This window comes from Heliangelus exortis, chromosome 19, assembly GCF_036169615.1.
Source record: "Heliangelus exortis chromosome 19, bHelExo1.hap1, whole genome shotgun sequence".
In the NCBI taxonomy this organism is placed as follows: domain Eukaryota; kingdom Metazoa; phylum Chordata; class Aves; order Apodiformes; family Trochilidae; genus Heliangelus; species Heliangelus exortis.
In genome coordinates, this window is record NC_092440.1 from 6,535,787 (window position 1) to 6,548,042 (window position 12,256).

Below are 12,256 nucleotides of genomic sequence, written 5' to 3' on the forward strand. Positions count from 1 at the left end.
AAACGTTCAGAGTTTTCTTTTAAGGCCTTCAGAAAACTGTTACACTGACATATTGTTTATATATTATTTTTCCTTTTCTAAAATAATTCTAAAACAAAACAGTTTAAATTTCTTCCCTGAGAAGGGAATAAGTTTGGGAGCATAAATTACAAATAAGTACTGGGAGAAAATGTTAACAAAGTTCTGACTATGCACACTTCCCTGACAAATCCCTTTGAAAGATTCCACAATGATAATCAAGCAACATGGAAAACTGAAGCTAGATTGTGTAAATCATTAAAGATTATTTGGCATTCTCAATAAAATAAAATCAACCCTCATTTTTTTTTCCGAAATTCTACTAAGAATAGCTAGATTGCATGTCATAATTTAGGTAATTTCCAGATGGAAAAGTTGGTATGGAGTTATTTTGCACTATTTCTTCCAGCAAAAGATTGAATAGGGTGATAAGCAGAAATTAGTCAGTCCTTACTGAAACACAGCATCAGAGGTAGTTGCATTCCCATATAATGAGTAATGGGGAATATTACTCCCATATTACAATGCATGAGTAATCCTTACAGAGAGCAAAGTACAGAATGCCTTTTGCTTTGTGTACTCTTAATAATGAAATGAAATACATAATAGGAAAGATGAAATCATTACACAGTCTGCGTAAGACTGAATGTACAGGTTTCATCCTTCATTTAAACATAATTAATTCTAGTAAGACAGGGAGGAATTTGACCTTCAGTACATGTAATGAAAATTCACACTGATAGCCCTGCATTAATTCTTAACTGTACAAATTTAGCTAATCAATCATTCTATTTCACATACAAGCTACTTTAAAAGCCTCAAAACAGTATTTATGAACTAAAGCTCTCCTCCCACTTCCTGCCCCAGCAGTGGCAAGACTTGAGTGTATATAGATTCAGACAAGGGTCACTTACAGGTGCTGTTTCTCCTTAAGAGTCACCTAGACCCCAGTAACTCAAACTCTTTTATTAAGTTTTCTTGGAAGTGGTTAAACCTGGAAACATAACACTGTAGAAACTCATGCTTCATCAGTTTTGTGGATAAGGAATTTCATTCTAGAGCTAATGATGATCAGGCACTTTGCACACAGCCATCCAGAAAAACTGAAGGTGAACTCATCCTTTTTCTATTAAAAAGTATGTTAGCTTATCTCCCTCCACCCCAGCTGCTCATCTAGAGGGTAACAACCCACATCTCCTACCAGTTACTGTCCAACTTTTAGCCTCACCCGTGCAGGATGCTGCTCTCATCCAGAGTCCCATATCCAAAAATCTACACATACAGAAACATGGCAGCTGTTAATAGAAAAGCTGTGCTAACATAACGAAGTCTGCCTGAATACAACTCAGTGCAAGCATAATTGTAAAACAGTCTGGTATAATTGGGAAACAACTTTTAGAATCCCCATAGCCTGGAGTTGCTTTCTGGATTGAATGATGTTTTCTTAGGAAACAGACCTTCACAAATGGTACTATTGCTTCTGCATGACTTACCTTGCATGTCAGAGTGATTTGTGAGCTTAAATAATTTAGAGATGTAAGTAGTTTTTCATTGCACATTTAAACAGTTAAAGAACACTTATCAAGCAAAACAATATTAGGAAATTTAAGGCTCCCACAAAGCCAGTTTGCACCATTAAAATAAAGTCTACCCATTCAATAAACAAGAGAAACAAATTCTGAAGTACTCCACACACAAACAATAAGACTTTGAAGGAGGGAAATCCCTGCTTTTCATGCTCTTCCCTCTATTCATAGTCCAACTATTTCTAATGGAAATTTTGTTTGCTATGGAGATTATGACTCAGCCTTCTTTTTGAATCACCATACTTACAGCAAGTGCATAGATTTAGAGGGTGTGAGAGGAGGGTGTGAAGATCTCTCTATAGGGTTTAATGCTCAAGATTGCATAGGTATTTAAAAGCATCCATGAGCTAAGAGGAGGCAAGGGCAACTTTGAAGCCAAGGCTCTGAAGTCTGAGCTACTCAATTAATCGATGGAGCTCTGGGCGCGCTACGGAGAGAGAAGCCGCGGAATGAAATTCTGACAACAAACAAGATGCACCCGACTTTCTGGCATGGGAAATTCAAGTAGGGGTGAACTGTAGCAACAGGTAAAAGGAGCAGGCTGTTACCTGCAGTACAAGCTGCTGCCAGGCGGTTGCCAGTGGCTGACCATTGCCAATGTTGCAAATGCTCATTCGGTCTGCGGGCTGATTGGCACGCTCAAGTTGCAAGGAGACATTGCGCCGCTCTTCCTCAAGTGCACGGGTGAGCCGCTCGAAACGAGCTTCTTGCTCCTTAACAGATGCTAAAATGCTGGCAGCAGACCTGATATCATAGTCATCCATGATTGTTTTCAAATGCTCCTGCCTGTTAACTGACCAGGGCAAATGGAAAGGGTTAGGTAAAGGGTGGGGAGGGCACAGGTCAGAGGTTAAGAATAAAAAATGCACATTGTTAGTCACCCTGCTAAAATAATGTTCACTCTGAGAAGCAAACTGCACTGCTCTTTGAAAAGACTCTTTCCATCCATTGATTTGATTTTAAATTAAAAGTAATTAATCCAAGGCTTCCCAGCTCAAAAAAGAAGAAGAAAAAAATCCCAAACATGCTCACCTTGGAGAAAATTTATATTTAATTCCTTTGATCTTTTTGCTAAAATTCATCTGACAGGGCTTTTCATCCCTTTTGCAAATCTAATTTCACTGTGCAAATAATAATGTGCTTAAAATTACTATATAAAATAAGATGTGGCTTTGGAAGGTTTTCTCACTATAGACACTTGGAATTTTTGTCTTTAACAGGAGAAGTGAGAAGTTTAACATTTTTAAAGATAGGAAATTCATGGTACAAGAAAACAGTTGTGTCCATTTTTTCCAAGGGAATTGAACACCACCACCTAAATTTAGCAGACAGTAGCTGAAAATAGTTATCATGTTTTATAGTATAGGTGTACATTATAATATGGAAAAGATTTTTAAATGCAGATAGAGCAATTGCAGTTGAAATGTGCTTGATGATTTCAGCATGGTAGGCAATGAAACAAACCTTCATGCAGCTGTTTGCTAATAATGCAAATGAAAAAGCCAAAATCAAACATCTTCCATGAAGAACACACAGGACTGTTTGTCTCTCAATGCAGGAAAAAGAACTCAGAAACCAACTAGATGGGATGTATCTCCTGCCTTATGTCAACTCCGTTAGGGTTAATAAATTATTCCACTTCAAATCCCATCTCCATCTGTATGATGCATGCAGCAAAACTCCTCACTGATTCCACAGATCTATAAAATGAGCAGCATTTAAAATGCTTCCATAAGAGTTTAAAGTCAGCAACACAAGTTTCCACAGTGGTTTTGACAGAACCTTTTCACCAAAAATAAACAATTAACTGGTTTTGCCTCTGAGGTGAGCACTGAGGCAGACTGTAGTTGAAGAACAGCTCATATTCTGTGCTAAGAGTCAAGTCCCTAGAAATCAGCCCTTGATGGGAGTGATACTTTCTGCTGCCAGATATTCTGTTTTCCATCTATCAACAAGGATTTCCATGAGCACTGCTCGTACCAAACCCTCATTTCCTCAGGCTTTGCATGTCATTGTTTAGTGCTTTTTAGATGAGATGTGCTCTTGACACAGGTGCCTTTTCCATGACTGCTACATTTGGCAGGTCTCTCTCCTGCACTGGTTCTTTGATGGTGAATGATAATATGGTCATATACTGTTATGTTCCCAAAAGAGGGATATTAGTAGATATTAACATGTTTCCACACAATTTGCTGGAAACTTGTAAGTAGTACTTGTACTTGGCCAAAATCATCTAACAGGCCCAAAAGGCACTAGAGCAGAAGTAATAGACCCAAAACTAATACATACACCTTGATTTCATAGGCAATAACCTGCTGCTAAGTCTGTGATTGATTGTTAACACCTAGGAAGTTGCTTCTGAAAGGAATCAGGGTGATTTGAAATTATGTTGGAAACAGTGCAAGGATTACCATGTATGAATCTCATGATGTTTACACATAAATGTGATTTTAGCCTCTCATGTTTTCAGATCAGTAAGCAGAAGTGACTTTTGTCATTTGTGCATTGACTGAATTTCTCTTGAGATTCTGAAAGAAAACCAAAACCCACCAAAGGGTTTTCCAGATGTCCCAAACTAGTCAAATATAGACTCTGAGCTCCCAGAGACCTTCCACTCGGAACCTTGCTTTGCTAGATTATTAGAAGTCTATAAAATCTCTAGAGTACATTGGTTTCTGCAAAAAAGAAGCACAATCATCTAAAAAGACAGCCTGACTCATGGGCAGTCTGTATACTGCAGGACAGGGCTGTGTGACTCACCTGCTACATCTCAGCAGGATTTAGCCCTGGCACAGATACACATAAACCCTGCCAGACTTTTCTGGACCAAAGCTGGCTTATGTGCAGCCAACTTGCATGTTTCTGCTTTTGTGATTCCCTGCTCTGCACAGATGGAGACAGCTCTGTTTGTTGTCTTTCCTCCCAGTAGTGCAGACATGCTCACAGACTCTTTAGAGGGAGTGTGAAAAAAATGGGACTTCACAGACCAGTCATGCTGTGGGAAAAACACACATAAGGTTGGGGGGTGCTGGCATTTCTAACTATATATTCTTAAAGACAGCTCCCTGGATACAGATTACAGTAAAGCAGAGCCTGACACACTGATCCAAATACACCTCAGATAAAGGGATGCTCCAGGCCCAAGGGAAAAAAAAAAAAAAGCCTGGATGATGGGCCAGAGGTTAATGAATGGAGACAGGATCCTCCGAGGTGCTGCTGAGCAGGAACTCGAGTTTCCTCAGTCACTCCCTGCAGGGTCCTGTCTTTCAGGCAATTCACTGTCTGCAGCTCTTTCTCACCTGCAACTCTGTGATATGAGATGGCTGTTATTCTTCTGGGGCTCAAGAGGCTGGATACTTCTATGGACTAACTTCAAAAAGTGAATCAAGTGAGGATGTAGGACAGAGATGACAAGATGTAAACTACAGTAACTAAATTAAAAACAAAGAAACAAACAAAAAATAAAACACAAAGACAAAACCCAAACCAAGACCTCACCACGACAAAAAAACCCCCAAGTTTCCTTTAGAATAGATAATGGGAATTTCTATTCTAAGGAAAAGCATTACCAATAGCAGCATGAAAAATGGAGAAGCACCTCCCCTAATACAGGTTCTAATGGAGTAACAGCTTTAATAGTAAAAGTCAGAGTTGATGACTGAGCTGGTATATAACTTCCAAGTCACATTCTGAGAATGTGACCAAGATCTCATTCGGAGAATCCTTAATGAGCTATAAGCCCTTGATGTTACACATGAGAGCACCTAGAAAATTTGGGTTCTATAAATAGTACAGATCTCTAGAGAGCTACAGATATCTCCATGCAGAAAATACAACGTTAACCTCCTTACAACCATAAATATTCTGCTTCTTTTTTCTCTGCAAAGAAAAATACAGGCAGAAAATAAACTGTATAAATTTTCAGATGTACAATTAGTGACCATAAAAATCCTAATTGCTATGCAGGAAAAGCAGCAGGGCCAATAACTGCCTTTTAAGAACTGTTGGACAAAGACGGACTTCTGCATTTCAAATGTTTTATTAGCAGATAAACACTTGCTTGATGTTGATTGCACTCCCAATTATTTGCCCAGGGTTTCAACAATTTACATTATCAGCAGCCTGGACTAGAGGAGAAAAATAAAAGTACTGACTCATGAGTTAGTTACTCAGGCTGCCACTTGCAATTTGCTACCATTTGTAAATAAATTAAAGTGCCTTGAAAAGGGTATAAATAAATGAAAATATTAGAGCTATAGCAGCCAGGTAAAGATTATTCCTTAGGCTGCACTTCTAAACACAGCAAGCACTTGCCTACAAAGTGTCAAAGGCTACGCTGACAGCAGCAAATCTCTCTCCTGCCTACGTGACTCTAAATATATTAGTGTTGCATTTGAGTTAGAGCAAAGTAAGAGGATCTGGTTTTTCTAACTCTTCATATGAAGAATTAATGCATCAAAGGGCCTCCTACTAAAGTCAATACATCTTAAGTGCTCAACAGGGATGAAAGTCACTCCCCAAAAAGGGGGTCTTATGCACTACAAAGACCCCAACTCATGCCCGAGTTTGAAGGTTCTTAGAAACACTGACATGCCTATGGCCACCTGGAACTCTGCAAAAAAGATTTGCACACTAATGTTGCTCATACAGAATGCATGTGATATTCAAGAGTATTTAAAGAGCCCTTGAGATTAAGACAGGTCAAGTTCTGTGAGATTTGGGCACCTAAGTTTTAACAGTCCTGAAGAAGAACCTCAAATCCCCTGCACATTTTGAAGCATTCTGTCTGCCTAAAGCAATCAGGTACTTGAGTGAGCTGCATTTGAAGATGGAGCAGGGTCCACCAGTCAGCTACAGAACTTCAGAGGATTCTTGCAGTGGGAGGGGAAGTGGCTCTTAGGGCACACATGAGATTTCTCAGTTCCTATGATCTGAATACTGTGCATGGCTGTCTCACCATTACTCTCTCCCAGACCAACTCCACTAGATCCTGGTGACAGGAGATGGTAATATCATGAGCAAAAAGAAGCTTGTACATACAGCAAATCAGCAGCTATTGGAACAAATATTAATGGCTGTGAGCATGCATGGAAACAGCAGCTGTGTGCTTCTACTGGGAAGAAAACGATCAGAATAAAAGCAAAAATGGAGCTTAAGTAATCTATGGAGCTGAAGCTTAATGGATGCTAATTGTATTTTCACCCTGAAGTGCCACAAGAGATGAGTAATGTAAAATGACTTTTATCCCCCATGCACCATCAGAAAGCATGCAGAGAAAACCAAGCAATACACACCTACTTGATTACTGGGATCTGAACTTTAGAGCTGCTGTGGCATCACCCACTACAGCTAGAAAAGTCTAGAGAAAGCAGGAGAGCAGCCTCAAGCAGACCAGCTACAAGAGAGAGGAAAGAGAAGACAGAGTTAGTTAATAAGGTATTACAGCCTCTTCTGTACACAGTCATCTCCCACGTTCTCACTATGTTGTATAAAGTAATGGTTATACTGTTTTCCTCCTAACCTGGAGGAAAACCAAACAATATTCAGAGATGCCAATCCTGAGCCTCCTAAGGAAAAAATGAACACCCTGGTTAATCTGATTTGTTAGTGATCAACACTTTGCATATTACTGTGAGACTTGCTGCTAATATCCTAAATCAGGGAAAACTCTGGACTGGTATAAGGATTTTAAATGCTAAAAAGCTGGATGTTGTAGCCAAACATTTTAAAACATAGAAATCTAATATGACATTCTCAGAAACGAGAATAAATATTTAGGCACCTGATTTCAGGCCTTATGTTTGATGTATGAGCCCCCAAATGGCTCCAGATAATTTCATTTCATACATCCCTTTGGGTATATTTATCTTCAAAAGATGCACAGTGAACAATATCTTAGAGCAACTTTGCTCTACTGTTTTGTAATTTAATCCTATACTAAGCTCAAATTTTTAGGTTTGGGGATAGTAGGCTGCCTGTGTAGCTCTGTAAATCTCTGATCTTTTCTGTCTTGAAGCATTTAGCACCAAAATTTCTCTGGGTCAGCAACTGCAAATTTAGTGCCCACTTTTTCAGGAGAATATATGTAACAGAATCCATTTTGCAAAGGCATGGTTCTGTGAAGCAATATACCCAGTTTTAAGCTACTACCACATCAAAAATGTTGCAACCACATGGCATGAAATGTGGAGCCAGTATAAACTCACTTTGCTGCTCCAAATGTTTTAGAGCATTTTCAGAGAGTAAGTTTTCCCCAGTAGATTTTATGCTTGACCAGGTACTGTCTGTCTTCCTGAAATCCAGCATAAGCACAATCTCTCGTGTTTAAGCCAAATTACCAGAAATATGATTCTTTCTTTGCATGGATCCCATGTCAAAAGCATGAAACCATCATGCCAAAATACTTCATTTTCTTAAACTAATAGAAGCAATTTCTACTCTTAGAACTTACTAGATATAATAAAACCATGTAAAGATATGCCCAAAGTCAGGAGGCAGAGTGAGAGAAAGACTATTTCTCAATTAAATGACCAGAGGGAATAAATAAAGCATAATTCAGTTTCTATAGATAAAAGAGCAAGACTTTGGTAAGGAAAATAAAAGATACATATATTACACACAACTATTTCCAAAGACCTTATGGTTAAATCTGTCTTGAGCCTTCCTTCTCTCCTTGCTGCTCTGGTTGACTGAGTTCTAATGTGACCCTTACGTGACAAACTTCACCAATGAATAGCAATGAGGAATTCACAAAGAAAGCTGTTTCAATATAGTTCTCTCATAGGCACAGACAGACACACTGTGTTGGTGTCAAAAGAAACAAAAAAAAGCTGGTCAGGAGTTTTTTGTTCCTTTGGACAGAAGCAGTCTGTGAAACAAGGCTTAAACTAGGGAAGGAACAACAGCAGAGGAAATGCCAACAGGAAAACTCCTTGGGAAGGAACTTTAGTTTTAAGGACATACCCATGAACACTGCAGCTCACCAGTTCTATTATTGCAGAATAAGTACCACTGTGTAATATTTGAGGTTTCACATCAGTAGGAAATTTCATCTGATCATTCAGCAGGAATATTTTTGTAGAAATAAGTAAATTCTGCAAGTAGATTCACAGAGTATCATGCTATGATCTGGGTCTGGCAATACCAACAAGAAAATCTAGGCACACATAGATCTCTGTGTGTGCAATACAGTTCCAGCACTTCACTCAATGAAGAACTGGCTCTGGTCAGTAGCACCACTGCATCTCCAGTCTTACCATAATAGTTCTCAGTTATTTAAAAATTAATACTTTGGTAATAAAGAATACATAATTTTCTTATGTCTAATAGAATCTCTCTCATGGATTAGTAAGTGCTTGTTTAAATGACACCAGTCATCATTCTACAGCTTCCCTTCAGTAACAATTCCACACTCCAACAGTTTCCTAATAGAAATTTTTTGGGTTTTCCTTCCAGAAGTTCATGTTGATACAGTGTCCCTACATTGCTTTAATTATATTGTAGCTCTATTTTCCTAATAAGATACATTTCAATGGTTATACTGTACTCCTAAATGGAAAGGAAAATAAACTAGAGCAATACAGAACACCTTTATAACAACTGCACACATATAATAGCATAAATAATTCAGTAATGTATTAAACTTCGAATTTTAATATTTTTACAAGGCCAATGTTTTAAGTAAATGTTTTAGCCTGTTATTAGTTTTATCCAACTTCTTTTGAAAGTCATTTTCCTCCTGAAATTTATTATTTATAGACCAGAATAGCATAACAGCACCTTTCTGAAGCAGAGTTCTTGCTCTCCAGGACCTAAGAACCTGTCTACACTGATTAAGCTGAAGTCTTCAGTCTCAGAGCATTCATTATGCCACAATGCCTTCAAAGAACAGTGTTTGTGTTAATTAAGCATAAAATAACAAAGGCAAGTAGCATCACCTTACCTCACACCTACTAAGTGTCCACACTAAAGTTTAATGGGGTATGTGATAGTCTATAAATTCACACTGTGCACTGTAAATTCTCTGTGTAAACAAACACTTCCCATATATTTTCATATGGCTCTCTAAGTGGAATAAAACATTAAAAGAAACATCATAAATTTCAGAAGACTAAACAATGTAGAGCTGTCTGAATTCTGACTTTTCTGTACATCTGCTGGATTTGAATCCGACAGTTAAAACCCTTTGCTATTGTTCTCAGTGTTAATTCTGTCAGCTCAGCCATGAAAGTATTAGCATCATTAATATTTCATTCACTACATAAAGAGAATCACTGTTTTGCACAACTTAATTTCTGTTTATCTATTTTAGCTGGGTACCACTGGGAGACAGCACTCTCCCCCCATATCAAAAAGCCAAGTCTGAAGTAACCATGTGAGCTGAATAGTGTACACAAATCTCATGGAAAAATGCAGAATATTTTTAAGATTTCTGAAGCTCCCTTGGCTTAAAAATGCACAGGCCTACATTTACATATGCCCTGTCACTTTTTACATTTTTTATTTTTCTGTAGAAATAAAATGCAAGGAAGGAGTTAAAGCTAGAATGAAGAAGATGATATATTGCTATGGCTTTTGGAATATGAACAGTAAATTTGCTGCTTCTCAAACCTTTAACACCCTTTTTTCTGCCTTGGAACTTTCCAAACATGATTACTACAAGCCTGATTAATTCACAAGCTGAACACTTCAACACCCTAGAACACATGTTGTTGCATCCTAAAGCTGCTGCAGGTCATTGATTTTTCAAAGGTCTCCCCCACTGAAATCAATAAGGAGTCCTACTTAAAAAATGGATTGCACTTTGTGGTCCCTTTCTGATTCATGTATATACAGGTTTCTAAGTATTCTCATAGCTGCTTTTATCAGAAGCATGTACCAAGCTTCACCACTTCCTCTCACTTCAGTCTGATTCTCACCAACACCAATAGACACTCCAGCCACTGCACTTCTGCTGTGAGCAGAAACAGATTGTGAAGTTTTGTCGAGTAGAAAATCCCACTATAATCATTTTCCTAGTATGCTGTCTTCAACTAGAAAAAAACCCCAAAACAATTCAAGCAGTGCAGCTTGTGTGGGTGCAGTATCACGCATGAACTGCCAATGCATCCTTGTCTGCACAGGGTTGGATGGAGGGACTGGCTCTGATCTCATTTCCATCAGAAATAGCTACTTAATGTGAGGCTACCTTGCAAGCAGAGCCACCAAAAATCAATGTCTATTCTTAGAAGAGAGCTTTTTCAGTGGGAAAAAGATAAAGATCAAAAGCAGCATTGTTCAGAACTTCATCCCCTAGGTTCTTCTCCTAGTAGTTTAAAGATTGGCCTCATTAATATACAAGCCAAATTGGCCACAAATAAGCCAATCCCATGAAGAAAACTGTTAGGACCTCCTGCAATTACTTCTACAGAGTACTTAAAGGATTTCACTAAACAATATACAAGTATCCCCATTTCTCTTGGCACCCAGATGTTTTGAGCTTTGGTAAAAGAGCTTCTGTTTTAAGAGGAAAGCTACTGACAGGAGCACATTCTGAAACTGTCTGCGTGTGGGGAGCTACAGCTGAGAACAGCCATGTATTTACAAGCATTAAATCTCCATTTCACAAAACACAGGATCAAGAGAGTCAGTGGGCAGGCAGCAATTTCCATAGCCAAACCACTTTCTCATTGGCAAAATGGAATCACTGGAACAGTGCCGCAAGCCTGGAAAATCCTGCAGATGGTCATAATCATCCTTTCATAAAAGATATTACTGTGCTATCTTCTAACAGATAAATTAAATAACAAAATGGTGAACAACAAAGATCAGGTCAGCTGTGCATTCAGACAGACCATCAGCCTGCTTCCTCGATTCCAAATGCTAAAACAAGGGTGTCAGAAAACAGTGTATTTAAACTAACTGCCATTAGTTAGAAAATAGTCATTTCACTGCACAGTTTGAGAGGAAAAAAATCCAACTGTGACCCCAGAGAACAGAGAGTGTTTAAGCTCAGCAACAGATGTGTCAAATGATTTATCCCAACCATGAGGAGTTAATTGATGCTATAAATAGTACTCTGCAGACAAAAAAACCCAAATATCCGCTTAATTCCTGTATTCAAAGCACACAGTCCAGCTTTGCTTATCAGTAAAAAGTATTTTCCTTTAAAGAAGTGGGCTTGATTGTTTTACATGTAGATTAACACAGAGAGATAATTTGATTTCAGGCTCTTGAGATATTTCCTTCATTTTATGTTTCAGAAGAACAGCTAAATGAGATCCATAGATTACAGTATCAGAAAGGCTAATAAAACTGTATAGCTACATTCCTGTGTAATAATGAATGTTTTTTAATTATAGGGCTCCAATCACAGGGTTTATAAGGGCATTTCCAATTAATACTTTTAAGATTAATGCAAATAAATGCATCAAAAGGATCTTTTAACTTATCTGAATTGAATACTTAATATATCCTATAGCATTTTGTGCCAATAAGAACGGGCTGGTGGAAAAAAAATAAATAAATCACAGTTCTGGAGTGTTCAGAGCAAGCATCTTCCCTGTGGTTTCCATATTGTTTTCAGGAGGAAAAAAACCAACCAAGCAAACCAATCAACAACAAAAACCAAAAACCTCTCCTGTTTTTCTAAATGTGTGTTTTGTTTAACTCTC

General features: G+C 38.2%; 1 protein-coding gene across 7 annotated transcripts in view; it reads right to left on the reverse strand.

Annotated features, from left to right (window-relative positions):
• ARVCF (ARVCF delta catenin family member) overlaps positions 1-12,256 on the reverse strand; it is a 243,566-nt gene that overhangs the window by 146,709 nt on the left and 84,601 nt on the right. For 4 of the 7 annotated variants that reach the window (XM_071763528.1, XM_071763529.1, XM_071763530.1 and 1 more), the window contains 2 exons: positions 6,899-6,999; positions 2,153-2,397 (listed from right to left, as the gene is read on the reverse strand). The exons of the other annotated variants lie outside the window; for them this stretch is intronic. In XM_071763528.1, coding sequence (XP_071619629.1) covers positions 2,153-2,368 — 216 coding nt within the window. In that variant the 5' untranslated portion in view covers positions 2,369-2,397; positions 6,899-6,999. The remainder of the gene's footprint in view (positions 1-2,152; positions 2,398-6,898; positions 7,000-12,256) is intronic. 7 annotated transcript variants of the gene reach the window in all.